Below are 16,493 nucleotides of genomic sequence, written 5' to 3' on the forward strand. Positions count from 1 at the left end.
TTGTTGGCCAGGTTTGCCTGTTTGACAGCTCAACAGCGACTTAGCAGAGACTTAGGGAGGTCGCTGTTACGTCACAAAACCGGTGACGTTACAGCGATGTCCTTTGCGATGTTGCAGTGTGTAAACCCAGCTTTAGACTGGACTCACACGGATGTATGAAAAAAAAATGGTCCCATTCTCATCCGGGAAAGTAGGACGATTCTTCCCCCCCCCCCCCCCCTTCTCACTTGTCATCCATGTGCTTGTCTGTGTGCAATCTGTGTTTGTTTTGTGTTTTTTTTTTTTTTTTCCTCAGCAGCTATTAGTGATTTACAGGACCATTTAGAGTGTTCTCTTGATAGGATTGTGACCAAAGAAATGGACATCACTAGGATGGTCCATGTAGCGTCCGTTTTGTTTTCGCACCCATTGACTTGTATTGGCGAGTCTCAGACGATTTCGCCAGCAAATCACAGCATGTTGCTGTGACGGGGGTGTACAACAGAGCAAAGGATGGACGAGGCCGAGGGACGATCCAACAGGTTTATTCACAAGAACACTGGAACAGCACACGATAAGTCCACGTAAAACAAAGCAATCGTCCTTACAGTAGTCCAAAGAGTTCCACACAATCCCACGGGCCGCCACACAGGCCTAGCTCCGTCCGTGTCCACAGCCACACAGGCTGGAGCTCCTGCTCTCTTCAAGTTTCAGCTCACTCTGACTGAATCTCCCAGGTAAGCAGAGTTTACACTAGTTGGACTCTAGGCCCACCTCCCCCTACTCCCAGGGATGGAAGTGCCTCAAGAGGATATAACCTTGCATTTTAGGGGGTGATTACCTACAACAATAGAAATGTACACAGAAGTAGTTCAAATAAGACAATGAACCCAGCTTGAAATAGGAATCTGTATAGCATATACAGTGAGAGGGTAAATTACATCTTCACAATCCCTCCCCCTCCCAACTTGTGTACGTACTAGGGACCTCTACAGGTCACTGGTTAAGTACACACAGGCAGAGCGTTACTTACATGTGGCTTCATGCAGCCACGAATTGGCATCGTAGCTCTCCCACATCATTGCCCAGGAGAACAGCTGCAGGCAGACCACCCATCACCCCAACCACACATCGCCTGACCCCAAAACCAAAGTTCAGATCCACAGTGGCTGTGGGAATAGTCCTCCATTGTCCACCAGCCAGTTCAATAACAATCCCAGGTCCTCTATGGATTGCCTCAGGCCGAACCACTCGGGGATCAGCCAGTGTGAGGAAAGCACCCGAGTCACAAAATCCAACAAGTCTCTGTCCATCCAGCACAACCTCCTGCAAGTGCTTACCTCGATGAGCAGAAGTCGTCATAACTGCGGGTCGCACCCCGTAAACTCCTGGTGGTGCAACATGGGGGGCTGAGTCACTAGGCCAGTCCTCACATAACGGTGCCACATCTTCCTCCATGGCACTGGGCTGTAAATAATTAACAATCCGATTGGGTGCAGGATCAGTCCTCATTTGAACAGCTGGGCAGGAGACTTGCCGATGCCCTGGCTGTCCACATTGATAGCATCTGCGCTGGGTCTCCCTCCATCCAAGGTGTCCTCTTGGGTAAGGGGTAGGGGAACTTGGAGGCCGGCTCCCACCTGAAGGTGCTGTAGGGGTTTGAGGATGATTCCTCCATGGCCTGGCTGGGCATGAGGCCTGCAAATGCCCGGGACCCCGGCGTATTCCAGAAAGTGCAGTAGAAGCAACTGGAGGCACATTAACACGGGTATCAACATGTGGTGGCTTAGCGGAACGGGGAACAATGGGGACAGAATAACTGGGGGCATCCGGTGTTGTGGAGCTGTTAGGCGTCTCTCCATCCTCCAACAGAACCCTCCACTGAGGCTTGATAGTGAGCACCTCATCAGCTAGAGCAGCAGCTTCCTCCACTGTCGCTGGTTTTTTCTCACGCACCCATTCCCGGATCTCAGCGGGGCACTGGGCAAAGAATTGTTCTTTTAGGATGACCTGCAGGAAGGTCTCCCAAGATAAGGCCTCCTCTGCCTCCAGCCAGCGATTACATATTTGTTTGAGTCTATGAGCATATATCTTAAAAGACACTTCCCCATCACAGGCTAAAGCACGGAACTGAGTCCTGTAAGTGTCTGGGGTCACAGCATAATGTTCTAGAATAGTCTGTTTAATCTCCGCATACTCACAGTTCCACCGAGGGTCCATAGCTCTATAGGCTTCAGCAGCTCCCCCCTCTAGGAGCCCAACCAGATGCCGGACACGCTCCCTGTCCGGGACTTCCATTAATCGACACTGATGCTCAAAGTCCTGGAAGAAGCCCTCAATGTCGCCTGCAGCCTCATTAAACGGCTTAAAGTCTTTGCGGGACACCCTGGGAAGTTCCCTCATGATGGGTGCTGGGGTTACAGTCTGTCTGGAACCTCTCGCGGCTTCCACAGCGAGCTCCTTATCCAGCAGTGCCATCTCCTCCATCCTGCGCTCCTTCTCTTTAGCTCCACGCATGGCCTCCCTCTTATCTTCTATGGTGGCCTCATCTCCAAGCAGTGCCATCTCCTCCTTGTACCACACAACCCATTGACTTTTTTGGGTATTCACCTCCGGCTGCCGTCTTTCTTCCGTTTGCTGTGAGGATCCTTCCTCCACGTCATTTTGCGAACAGACTCCTTCTAGCGCCTCAATCAGCTGCTCCTTGGAGAGTCCTTTGAAACGAACTCCTACTTCACGGGCCATTATTTGTAGGCTCACCACAGTCCAGTTCTTGTACTCTGAGGTTCTGATTCCAGATGTTAATGGGCCGTTGTCCTCCATTCCTTCTGCTCTGATCCCAGCGCTGCCAACCAGTTTGTGACGGGGGTGTACAACAGAGCAAAGGATGGACGAGGCCGAGGGACGATCCAACAGGTTTATTCACAAGAACACTGGAACAGCACACGATAAGTCCACGTAAAACAGATTCGGGGGCCCTTCCCGACAATCCTCGGACCGGAATACAAAGCAATCGTCCTTACAGTAGTCCAAAGAGTTCCACACAATCCCACGGGCCGCCACACAGGCCTAGCTCCGTCCGTGTCCACAGCCACACAGGCTGGAGCTCCTGCTCTCTTCAAGTTTCAGCTCACTCTGACTGAATCTCCCAGGTAAGCAGAGTTTACACTAGTTGGACTCTAGGCCCACCTCCCCCTACTCCCAGGGATGGAAGTGCCTCAAGAGGATATAACCTTGCATTTTAGGGGGTGATTACCTACAACAATAGAAATGTACACAGAAGTAGTTCAAATAAGACAATGAACCCAGCTTGAAATAGGAATCTGTACAGCATATACAGTGAGAGGGTAAATTACATCTTCACAGTTGCGACTTTTCTCTCATACAGAATCTGGATGAGAAAAAAGCTGACCAACTGCTCTGCCTAATTGACTAACATTGGTCCAAGTGCAATGCAAGATTTTCATGCATTGCACTCGTCCGATTCATACGCTCGTGTGAGCGTACCCTTAGTTGTCAGCTAGGATGTATAGGTTTTGAAACACAAGCAAATAAAGTTTGCTAATCAGCTTGGGTGGATATATTCACAGTGATTTCCGCCCCCGCCTGTCTGTCCTCCCCCTGGTATTTATGCAAATTCTATTAGTCGTTTTAGTAAGTGACTAGAAGGACCTGTGGTGATGTCATACCCATGTCACCAGAAGGGGCGGGGCCTAAGATAACAGAAAAATGTTGCTTTCAGGTATCAGTTATATTGGCTGAGGCCCCGACCCTTCTGGTGACATGGGTATGACATCAGCACAGGTCTTTCTAGTCACTTACTAAAACAATTCTATAATAGAATTAGTATAAATAAGAGGGGGAGGACGGGGAGGCAGGAATCCTTATGAATATACACCCCAGATATCAACTGATCGGCACCTGCTGTCATTGAAAAAGCTGCTCATTTTACAAACTTTTAATTATGTCGCTCTAGATGATAAAAATCTAATTATGTATTTATGGGCTAACTATAGTTGCAGCAGCAGCAGACCCGCCTCATGAAGATTAATCATGACCTACGACACCGGATTACAGTGGTAGAGGCACAGGGAAAGTCACTGATTGAGCAGAAAGTGGAGCTGGAGGCATATCTGCAAGCCAAGGAGCAGGAGTCTGGGAATATGAGAATGGAAATTGCTAAACTGAGAGAGAGGCTGAAAGGAGAACCAGTGCAAAATGGTGAAGAGAAAAAGGAACAGGTAGGTGAGCTAAAAATGGCTGTAAATCGCAGTCTACTCACTGGGTACCATTCTTTAATAGTGTATACCGTATTTTTTTGGATTTGCGAGGAAAATGAGGGGTGCGTCTTAAAATCCGATTGTAGCTTACCGGGGCTTGGTGGAGAGGGGTCACGGGAGGTAGGGCATTGCTGTGCTGCGGGCGCTGCTCTGTGCGGCTGGCAGCGAGGCACGGGACATTCTGAAGATGTCGGCGGTGCGGTCTTCGAATAATCGCGCACAGTTGGCACGTGCGCAGATGAAGCTCAAGCTCTCATCTGCGCAGGGCCGACTCCAGCCGCCATTTCTTCGAAGGCCGCCCCAGCACAGAGCAGCAGCGGCCGCCCAAGCACAGAGCAGAGGAGACGCCCCACTGCTGTACTCCAGCACCGCCCCTGCCTCCTGTGACATCCCCACCTCCCCCCCCCCCCACACACTCTGCTGCCGCCCCACCTCCACCGGATTATAAAACAGACATATATACACTACAGACCGAACGTTTTGACACCCCTTCTCATTCTAAGAGTTTTTTCTTTATTTTCATGACTATGAAAATTGTAGATTCACATTGAAGGCATCAAAACTATGAATTAACACGTGGAATGAAATACTTAACAAAAAAGTGTGAAACAACTGAAAATATGTCTTATATCCTAGGTCCTTCAAAGTAGCCACCTTTTGCTTTGATTACTACTTTGCACATTCTTGGCATTCTCTTGATGAGCTTCAAGAGGTAGTCACCGGAAATGGTCTTCCAACAGTCTTGAAGGAGTTCCCAGAGATGCTTAGCACTTGTTGGCAGTTTTGCCTTCATCCTGCGGTCCAGCTCACCCCAAACCATCTCGATTGGGTTCAGGTCTGGTGACTGTGGAGGCCAGGTCATCTGGCGTAGCATCCCATCACTCTCCTTCTTAGTCAAATAGCCATTATACAGCCTGGAGGTGTGTTTGGGGTCATTGTCCTGTTGAAAAATAAATGATGGTCCAACTAAACGCCAACCGGATGGAATAGCATGCTGCTGCAAGAGTCTGTGGTAGCCATGCTGGTTCAGTATGCCTTCAATTTTGAATAAATGCCCAACAGTGTCACCAGCAAAGCACCCCCACACCATCACACCTCCTCCATGCTTCACAGTGGGAACCAGGCATGTAGAGTCCATCCGTTCACCTTTTCTGCCTCGCACAAAGACATGGATCCAAAGATCTCAAATTTGGACTCCTCAGACCAAAGCACATATTTCCAATGGTCTAATGTCTATTCCTTGTGTTCTTTAGCCCAGACAAGTCTCTTCTGCTTGTTGCCTGTCCTTAGCAGTGGTTTCCTAGCATCTATTTTACCATGAAGGCCTGCTGCACAAAGTCTTTTAACAGTTGTTCTAGAAATGTGTCTGCTGCTAGAACTCTGTGTGGCATTGACCTGGTCTCTAATCTGAGCTGCTGTTAACCGGCGATTTCTGAGGCTGGTGACTCTGATAAACTTATCCTCCGCAGCAGAGGTGACTCTTGGTCTTCCTTTCCTGGGCCGGTCCTCATGTGAGCCACATTCCTTATAGCGTTTAATGGTTTTTGCCACTGCACTTGGACACTTTCAAAGTTTTCCCAATTTATTTGGACTGACTGACCTTCATTTCTTAAAGTAATGATGGCCACTCGTTTTTCTTTACTTGGCTGCTTTTTTTTCTTGCCATAATACAAATTCTAACAGTCTATTCAGTAGGACTATCAGCTGTGTATCCACCAGACGTCTGCACAACACAACTGATGGTCCCAATCCCATTTATAAGGCAAGAAATCCCACTTATTAAACCTGACAGGGCACACCTGCGAAGTGAAAACCATTTCCGGTGACTACCTCTTGAAGCTCATCAAGAGAATGCCAAGAGTGTGCAAAGCAGTAATCAAAGCAAAAGGTAGCTACTTTGAAGACCCTAGAATATAAGATATATTTTCAGTTGTTTCACACTTTTTTAAGTATTGCATTACACATGTGTTAATTCATAGTTTTGATGCCTTCAAAGTGAATCTACAATTTTCAGTGTCATGAAAATTAAGAAAACTCTTTGAATCAGAAGGGGTGTTCAAACCTTTGTGTGTGTGTGATAGAGAGATATCTCTTCATCTCGTCTTATAATCCGATGCGTCTTATAAAACGAAAAATACTGTCATTTTCCAGGAACTGTTTTGTGTGTGGGTTGTTTTTTTTTTTTTTTTTTTTTTAATGGACAAATTGTAAAACCTTTTTAAGGGTCTGTGCGCACGTTGCATTTTTTTCATGCGTTTACGCAGCGTTTTAAACTGAAGCGTAAACACATGCGTTGTGCGTCCCCATCAAAGTCTATGACAAGCAAATTCCATGCACATGTTGCGTTTTAAAACGCAGCGGTTTTGGATGCCAAATTTTTTACAAAATCGATGTGTTTTAAAAAGCAACATGTCACTTATTATCTGTGTTTTGGCTGCGTTTCCCTCTTTGGCTGTGGGAGAGCAAGCATCCATTCTGCATTCAAAATGCATCAAAACCGCATCGTTTTGCATTCGTTTTTAAATGCACATACAGTGACAAAACGCTGCATTTTATTTGTCACGCCAGAACGCAACGTGCGCACATACTCTTAATCATAAGTGATTCATGTCTACAATCCTAAATACTGTTATAAATACATCAGCTGAACAATTTGTAAAATAACTACAGTCAAAATATATTCTGCTTAAGTTTCTTCAGTTAAAAAAAAAAAGTTCCTTATTTTTATGGACTTTCCTGGAATGTCTTAACGGTTGGCAACCCAGAATAATATGGTCCTAATGCTAAGATTCCATGGTCTACCAAAGGGGAAGTTGTGTATTACACCCCACCCCCTGCCCATGCCGCCTCCCTTTACATCCTGGTTCACCCTTGACTGAAAGTCCACCAGTGGTGTGCATACCTTCTCTCCACATAGTGTAGATTTTTTAGGTTTTGTTGCACCCAGTTCAGACTCAGTATGGTGTTCCAGATGTTATTTTTGATTAATTTGTAGTCTTTCGTTTGTGAACCCGGCCCCACCCAAGCCAGTCCACATTATACGTATATATAGCCTGGGTCTCAGCTTCCCATACCCATACACGGTAAGTTTTTTTTTTTTTTTTTTTTACTGCATGAGGACACACACTAGCTAGGGACCCCAACGTAGAGAAATACTTTGGCGTAGTGTTGGGGCTCTGTTGCATTGATCAATTCAATAGCTAAATTTCTCTTGATTCATATGTTCATGGCAGTAATGCAGGTTCCATTTTTCATACCTTCATTCTTACATATAGCTATTGGATTTTTCATGTCAGTATTCACATAGCAGTTTCTGCTATTACATGTATTCCCCTTACATAGTCACTGGTGTGCATACCTTATCTCCATATAGTATACACTGAGGATAGACCAGCATTTCACTGCGCTCAGCTTACTTCGTTGGTGTAGTAATTGGAGTGCCACATGAGCAACCCCATGCTCTATTAAACTCATCCAGTCTGCACTCCTCATCCAGGAGAGAACAGTGAACTCTGGTCCCCTGTTCTTTCTGAAGAGGGAAACTGAAAAGAAACAATAGAGAAGGGACATTAATGGAGAAATTAAGAAGGGAGGGTTGTGACTTCTTAGCAGATGATGTGGCAGTCACCTGCAAGACGTGGAACACAGTCAACCTAAAGTCATAAATCTGATTGTGCTTTGATGTTTTGTTTTTCTAGACTGAAGCCATAAGTGAAGATTGTATTTTTGACTCTGAGAAACTGTCTATGGAGCTTAAAGACTCCAATCGACCCAGGTTTACATTGCAAGAACTGAGGGATGTCTTGCATGAAAGGAACGAACTGAAAGCCAAAGTCTTTATGCTGCAGGAAGAACTTGCATATTATAAAAGGTATGATAAAAATAATAGTAAATAACTGAATTCTGAATAGACCTGGCTGTTGGTAATTCACTTCTGACCTCGTACATACAGATTGCTACCTGCACAGAAGTGTATCTGATCATTCGCTGCTACATGTCAAAATTTCATGGGGAACTCTTACTCCGATCAGACCTGTTTGGAGGCTTAAAAAAGTTGTCCAGTTACCAAAACTGTTTTGTTTTTTTTTTTTTTTTTTGTTTTTTTTTTTCTCTCATAAATCTTGCTAATATGTGCCTCTCCACACATCTATTATGTTATTTCAGCAATATTACCTTTTATCGTGCTCTAGCGGCACATCCTCATTGCTGGCTCCAGCTCTGATGGGGTTAATCTCTCTTCTGACTTCCTGGGTTCAGTTCCTACAACTCCCATAATTCTTTGTGGCTCTAGGGCTGTATCTAACACACCCACTCAGCTCTCCTCTCCACCCAATGACTCCTCCCTGCCTCTTCCCAGTTTGGATGCACTGACAGCAATCACAATAGAGACAGCAGAAGCTCGCAGCTCTGCACAACCAGGGGAAGAAAGCGGCTATCTTCTGCTTGTTCTCACATGCTGGCCAAAAGTATTGGCACCCCTGCAATTCTGTCAGATAATACTGTTTCTTCTTCAAAATGATTGCAATCACAAATTCTTTGGTATTATCTTCATTTAATTTGTCTTCAATGAAAAGAAAAAAAAAATAAAACATTAAGCTAAATCGGATATAATTCCACACCAAACATCAAAAATGGGGTGGACAAAAGTATTGGCACAGTTTGAAAAATCATGTGATGCTTCTCTAATTTGTGTAATTAACAGCACCTGTAACATACCTGTGGCACCTAATAGGTGTTGGCAATAACTAAATCACACTTGCAGCCAGTTGACATGGATTAAAGTTGACTCAACCTCTGTCCTGTGTCCTTGTTTGTACCACATTGAGCATGTAGAAAAGAAAGAAGACCAAAGAGCTGTCTGAGGACTTGAGAATCCAAATTTAAAGGAAGCATGAGCAATCTCAAGGCTACAAGTCCATCTCCAAAGACCTGAAAGTTCCTGTGTCTAAGGTGCGTAGTATCATCAAGAAGTGTAAAGCCCATGGCACTGTGGCTAACCTCCCTAGATGTGAAAGGAAAATTAAAAATTGAAGAGAGATTTCAACGCAAGATTGTGCGGATGGTGGATAAAGAACCTCGAATAACATCCAAACAAGTTCAAGCTGCCCTGCAGTCCGAGGGTACAACAGTGTCCACCCGTACTATCCGTCTGAATGAAAAGGGACTGTATATATGGTAGGATACCCAGGAAGACCCCACTTCTTACCCCGAGACATAAAAAAGCCAGGCTGGAGTTTGCCAAAACTTACCTGAGAAAGCCTAAAACGTTTTGGAAGAATGTTCTCTGGTCAGATGAGACAAAAGTAAAGCTTTTTGGGAAAAGCCATCAACATAGAGTTTACAGGAAAAAAAAAAGAGGCATTCAAAGAAAAGAACATGGTCCCTACAGTCAAACATGGCGGAGGTTCCCTGATGTTTTGGGGTTGCTTTGCTGCCTCTGCCACTGGACTGCTTGACTGTGTGCATGGCATTATGAAGTCTGAAGACTACCAACAAATTTTGCAGCATAATGTAGGGCCCAGTGTGAGAAAGCTGGATCTTCCTCAGAGGTCATGGGTCTTCCAGCAGGACAATGACTCAAAACACACTTCAAAAAGCACCAGAAAATGGTTTGAGAGAAAGCACAGGAGACTACTAAAGTGGCCAGCAATGAGTCCTGAAACCTGAATCCCATAGAACACCTGTGGAGAGATCTCAAAATGGGAGTTTGGAGAAGGCACCCTTCAAATCTCAGGGACCTGGAGCAGTTTGCCAAAGAAGAATGGTCTAAAATTCCAGCAGAGCATTGTAAGAAACTCATTGATGGTTGCACAACCTTTAGCCAAAATAACTGATCAACCGCTTCCTGTAACCAAGTATTAGGCTAAGGCGGGCTTTCCACGCTGCGACATCGCTAGCAACTGCTGGCGATGTCTAACACGATAGCACCCGCCCCCGTCGTTCATGCGATATCTGGTGCTTGCTGCCGTAGCGAACATTATCGCTACGGCAGCTTCACACGCACATACCTGGTCGGCAACATCGCTGTGACCGCCGAACAATCCCTCCTTCAAAGGGGAGGTGCGTTCGGCGTCACCACAACATTACTAAGCGGCCGGCCTATAGAAGCGGAGGGGCGGAGATGAGCGGGACATTGTCAAGGGAGGAATTTGCGTTGAAGACTGCTAATGGAGTCCTCATTTGGGATATCCACAGACGATGCCATATTAGCTGTATATCAGTGCCTATATATAATATATAATATATATCTATCAATCAATGTATATAAGACAAAGAACACAGACATGCTCTCTTTCTTTGTCGCTCCATTGGGAGACCCAGACAATTGGGTGTATAGCTACTGCCTCCGGAGGCCACACAAAGTATTACACTTTAAAAAGTGTAACCCCTCCCCTCTGCCTATACACCCTCCCGTGCATCACGGGCCCATCAGTTTTATGCTTTGTGTTGAAGGAGGCACACATGCACTCATGCTCCCAGTTTAGTCAGCAGCAGCTGCTGATTGTATCGGATGGAAGAAAAGAGGGCCCCTAACAGGGCTCCCGGCATGCTCCCTTCTCACCCCACTGAGTCGGCGGTGTTGTTAAGGTTGAGGTACCCATTGCGGGTACAGAGGCTGGAGCCACATGCCGTTTTCCTTCCCCATCCCTTAGGGGCTCTGGGAGAAGTGGGATCCTAACCGGTCATCCAGGCACTGGGACCGGGCTCCCTCCGCAGCCCCTGTGGGATTCTGACGGACAGGAGACTGAGTATCATCAGGGACAGGACCCTGCATCAACAGGTACTCTGTGTCCCCTTTGGGGACGGTGCATGGAGCACTTTGGCCTCAGATGCTGCAGCGGCTGCGGTGTTTTTGGTGTGAGACCGGGACTACCGCGCCGACCGCGCCTGCTTGCCGGCCGCTGTTTTAACTTTAGCCCCCGGCTTTTGCGGCCTAGTGCCTTAAACTCCCGCCCCCGGGCCTGCCAGTCAGGGGTAAGGGCGGGACGGTCGGCGTGACGCCGACAGTGAGGGCTGGAGCACGCTTAGGTGTCCTCCTCCCCCCTCACTAATCACCCTGGGGCACCAGATTCCCGCACTTATTTAGACACGCCCACGGCTCCCTCCTCCCCTGTGAATGCCGACAGCCATGTTTTAAGCACATCCTGCCGGTGGAGGACTTCTGGCTGCAGCTCTGGGAGACCCGAGGCAGGGAATCTGGTGGCCACACACCGCTTGAGCGGTCGGTAAGCCACACCGGTCTCCGGTGCTGGTCCCCCTTGGGTGCCGAACTGTATATATATAATATATAATATATATATATATATATATATATATATATATATATATATATATATATATATATATATATATATATATATATATATATATATATAATCTATATTATATTTGTATATATTATATTTGTATACTTTTTCTTGGTTCGGCTGTACTGTTAGCTTGTGGCTATATACCCTCAGTGATCACGCTCCTGGGAGACAACAGCATGTCGTTCACAAGGAGCAAGGGTGCCAAGACACAGGGTTATTTTGCAACCTGTACCTCTTGTGCGGCTATGCTACCTGCAGGTTCCACCTACCCTCACTGTGAGCAATGCTCGGCCCCTGTGGCACTCGCTCAGCCGGAGCCTGGGGCACTGGGGGGACCCTCGGCCCAGGTAGAACCGCCGGCTTCCTCTGTCCAGGTGACAGGGACAGAGTTTGCAGTTTTAGCTGAGAAACTCTCTTAGTCACTTTCACAATAAGGGTTTTACCCCCTGGCCGTTTGCCTTACCCACTTTTCTTTCCTTCCTTCAATCCGGAATGGACAAGGGTTTGTCTCTCGGCTCTCTTAAGGGACAGGTATCGGCGCTTTCCGTGTTTTTTTTCAAAAGCGTCTAGCTAGGCTTCCGCAGGTCCGCACGTTCCTGCAGGGAGTTTGCCACATAGTCCCACCTTACAAGCGGCCACTGGAACCCTGGGATCTCAACGGGGTTCTCCGGGCTCTTCAGAAACCACCTTTTGAGCCGCTGCGGGATGTCTCTCTATCACGTCTTTCGCAGAAGGTGGCTTTTCTTGTGGCAGTTACATCACTCCGAAGAGTGTCAGAGCTTGCAGCACTGTCATGCAAAGCCCCCTTCCTGGTATTTCACCAGGATAAGGTGGTTCTACGTCCGGTCCCGGACTTTCTCCCTAAGGTGGTGTCCCCTTTTCATCTCAATCAGGATATCTCCTTACCTTCATTTTGCCCGCATCCAATTCACCAATGTGAAAAGGATTTGCATTTGTTAGATCTAGTGAGAGCACTTTGGATCTACGTGTCTCGCACGGCGCCCCTGCGCTGTTCAGTTGCGCTCTTTGTCCTTGTCGCTGGCCAGCGTAAAGGGTCGCAGGCGTCCAAGTCAACCTTGGCTCGGTGGATCAAGGAACCGATTCTTGAAGCCTACCGTTCTTCTGGGCTTCCGGTTCCTTCAGGGCTGAAGGCCCTTTCTACCAGAGCCGTGGGTGCGTCCTGGGCATTGCGGCACCAGGCTACGGCTCAGCAGGTGTGTCAGGCGGCTACCTGGTCTAGTCTGCACACTTTCACGAAACACTATCAGGTGCATACCTATGCTTCGGCGGATGCCAGTCTAGGTAGGCGAGTCCTTCAGGCGGCGGTTGCCCACCTGTAGGAGGGGGCCGTTGTCGGCTCTTTTTATCGGGGTATTCCTTTACCCACCCAGGGACTGCTTTTGGACGTCCCAATTGTCTGGGTCTCCCAATGGAGCGACAAAGAAGAAGGGAATTTTGTTTACTTACCGTAAATTCCTTTTCTTCTAGCTCCTATTGGGAGACCCAGCACCCGCCCCTGTTCCCTTCGGGCTGTTGTTCTTTTGTGTACACATGTTGTTCATGTTGAAATTGTTCTTTTGGTTCATGGTTTCAGTTCTCCGAACATCCTTCGGATTGAATTTACCTTAGACCAATTTATAAGTTTCCTCCTTCCTGCTTTGGCACCAAAACTGATGGGCCCGTGATGCACGGGAGGGTGTATAGGCAGAGGGGAGGGGTTACACTTTTTAAAGTGTAATACTTTGTGTGGCCTCCGGAGGCAGTAGCTATACACCCAATTGTCTGGGTCTCCCAATAGGAGCTAGAAGAAAAGGAATTTACGGTAAGTAAACAAAATTCCCTTCTTTCAGCCAGCGTCACCAACTGAACTAGTTTAATAAGATAGATCCAATTATACCGCAAGCATGAATAACCTTGAAGCTAACGAGGAGTGCTTTTCACTCCCCATTTTCTCCCAGAATTTGTACAATACATCTGTTCATTAAAACATTCTTTCTGTGTGGACACTACTGATAAGTTTGTAGCTTCACATTTTGGCTTCATTATCTTTGGTTAACTCCTTCATGACTATACAACTTTAAATTATACTATAGGTCTGTGCAATTGCTACATAGACACAGATAATTTTGCATCTACATCTACATTTTGATTAGTTATATACACAGATATTCTTATGACGTTTAAACAAACATACTACAGCTCAGGTGACCTCCACAACATAACCACCCACCTTCTCCCTTCCGCGTTTCCGGTGGACACAGGTAAGGAGATGTTTGTCTCTCCTGCGGATTCACACACAGCGATATGTGGTGCTGCAGGAACGACAAACATCGTATCTGCAGCAGTAACGACATTATGGAAATGAACGACGTGACACAGATCAGTGATTTTTGTTTGTTTTTCTGTGCTCGTTCATCGTCGCACCTAGGATTTACACATTGCGATGTCGCTACCGGCGCCGGATGTGCGTCACTAATGACGTGACCCCGACGATATATCGGTAGCGATTGTCGCAACATGTAAAGCCCGCCTAAGGGTGTCAATACTTTTTGTCTGGCCCATTTTTGGAGTTGTGTGAAATGATCAATGATTTAATTTTTGTTTCATTCTCTTTTGTGTTGTGTTTTTTCGTTGCAAGCAAAATAAATGAAGATAATACCAAAGAATTTGTGATTGCAATAATTTTCAAGAAGAAACTGAGTACAGTGGAACCTTGGTTAACGAGAACAATTCATTCTGGGAGTGTGCTTCTTAACCAAGTTACTCGTTCAGCAAAGCAAGATTTCCCATAGGAAATCATTGCAATGCAGATAATTCGTTCCACAACTTGTTAAATGTCCCATCCTGGTCCCCTGTTGTGCCATTCCACACATGCACAAACACACACACAAGCATGCACAAACACACAAGCACGCACGCACATATTATTCTCACCTTGCCTTCCGTTCCATCGCCGGTCTCCTGGGACTTGCTGTTCTCCGGTACGGGATGTGTATCGAGTTACCATAACGACGAGGGAGGAACTTCCGCTGCCAGAGTGCTGACGTCAAAGGCAGGAGACGCTTGCCTCTGATTAGCCAGCGCGCTGCCTTTGAGTAGCTGTGACAGCGGAAGTTCCTGCTTCGTCACTATGGTTGCCGATGCACAGCCTGCAGTGGAGCGGCGAACTACAGGAGGCCGGCAATGGAACGGAAGGTACATATTATGCTCACCTTACCTTCCGTTCCATCGCTGGCCTCCTGGGTCTTGTAGTTCGCCGCGAGGACGTCGCGATATACCGGCGGACTACAAGAACCATGAGGCCGGCGGTGGAACGGAAGGTAAGGTGAGCATAATACTGTGTGTGTGTTTGTGTGGACTGCAAGTGCGGGTCAGAGCGCGGTGGATGTACGGAACCGCAAGTGTGTGCGGTGAGTATTTTGCTCGTACAGCAAAGCTTTCTTGTAAACAGAGTTACAAATTTACAGAGAGCTTTGCTTGTTAAGCGAAATTCTCGTTAACTGGGTTACTCGTTAAGCGAGGTTCCACTGTATTATCATTATCTTGTGTAAATTATGATTAGGCTGCTTTCACACATCACTTTTTTGGCATCAGGCACAATCCGGTGTAAAAACTGATGCAATGGATCAGGAGAAAAATCAGATCAGTTCCATTAGTTTCTTCCATCAGTTCCTTCAGTTTTTGGACGGATCCGTTGTGCTAATGAGCATGCTGAGTAGAAAAAAAACGAATCAGTCGCTGTAATGCGTTGTATGCCGCTTTACGACGGATCCAGCGCCCATAAGCTTTCATTGTACATGACGCCGGATCCGGCGCTCTCCGTTTTTTTTTTTTTTTTTTGTTGCTGCCAAAAAACGTTGCATGCTGCGTCTTTTTCGGCAGCTGGACACACATAAATTTCGCTGGATCCGTGCACGACGGATGCAACACAAGGGCATCAGGCACAATCTGGCGCGAATACAATTCAATGTAGAAAAAAACTGATCCGGCTTTAACCGTTTTTCACCGGATTGTGCCTGATTGCAAAAAACTGATGTATGAAAGCAGCCTTAGCCGGCGCAACATGTGAAAAAAAATAAATAATTGGGGGAAAAAATGATGGGGTCATGAGATTGCTTTTTCCCCTCTTGCCTAGTCTCTGTGTGTGTCGTCCGTATCATCGGTGTGGCATGCATTTTGCAGGCTACTTTCACATCAGCGTTTTTTTTTTTTTTTTTTTTTTGCTTGTAGACAAAAAAATGCAAACCGCATATGACCGGATCCTGTGGATTAAACGTGCAACACGTGCAACCGCAATTGTTATTTTACCGGATCCTTCTGCAGCGGGACACAGAATTTATCGGCCGCCACTGGAGTCAGCTGACTCCTGATCTCACAGCCCGCACACGCTGCAATGGATGCAGGTTAACAGCAGTCACTACCTGCTGCCGATCACATGTGACCATGTGCGGGCTGTGTGGTCAGGAGTTCAGATCAGCAGACTCCAGTGTCGGACAATTACTTGTTCTGTGTCCCGCTGCATCCATCGCAGCGTGTGTGGACTGGAGTTCAGCTGAGTTGAGATCAGTGGACTCCAGTGCCGGACTGAACTCAGCTGACCTCAAAGCCCACACACGCTGCGATGGATGCAGAGAGACAGGGGTACACAGAACAAGTAATCGGCCGACACTGGCATCATCTGAATACTTGTTCTGTTGGCGCTTAAGCAGACACCCGTACTGGATACACATCGTTATCCAGGATACACTGATTGATCAGAGGTGTTTGTCTCACCATTAACTGGCCGCACTGGATCAGGATTCACCATAGTGGTATTCTTATTTTTGGGAAACGTATTCATCTCTTAAAGGGGTATTGTCTCCTGTGAATGGACTTCATTTATACATGCATGAATGAGCCTGGACTGGTGGTTAAGTCTTCAGAC

At 46.7% G+C, this 16,493-nt stretch overlaps 1 protein-coding gene across 2 annotated transcripts in view; it reads left to right on the forward strand.

Moving 5' to 3' along the window:
• Nucleotides 1–16,493, forward strand: part of RILPL1 (Rab interacting lysosomal protein like 1) — an 83,264-nt gene that overhangs the window by 14,087 nt on the left and 52,684 nt on the right. For both annotated transcript variants that reach the window (XM_075322765.1, XM_075322767.1), the window contains exons 4-5: nt 3,996–4,220; nt 7,958–8,130. In XM_075322765.1, the coding sequence (XP_075178880.1) occupies nt 3,996–4,220; nt 7,958–8,130 (398 nt within the window). The remainder of the gene's footprint in view (nt 1–3,995; nt 4,221–7,957; nt 8,131–16,493) is intronic.

This window comes from Anomaloglossus baeobatrachus, chromosome 1 (assembly GCF_048569485.1).
Source record: "Anomaloglossus baeobatrachus isolate aAnoBae1 chromosome 1, aAnoBae1.hap1, whole genome shotgun sequence".
NCBI classification, from domain to species: domain Eukaryota; kingdom Metazoa; phylum Chordata; class Amphibia; order Anura; family Aromobatidae; genus Anomaloglossus; species Anomaloglossus baeobatrachus.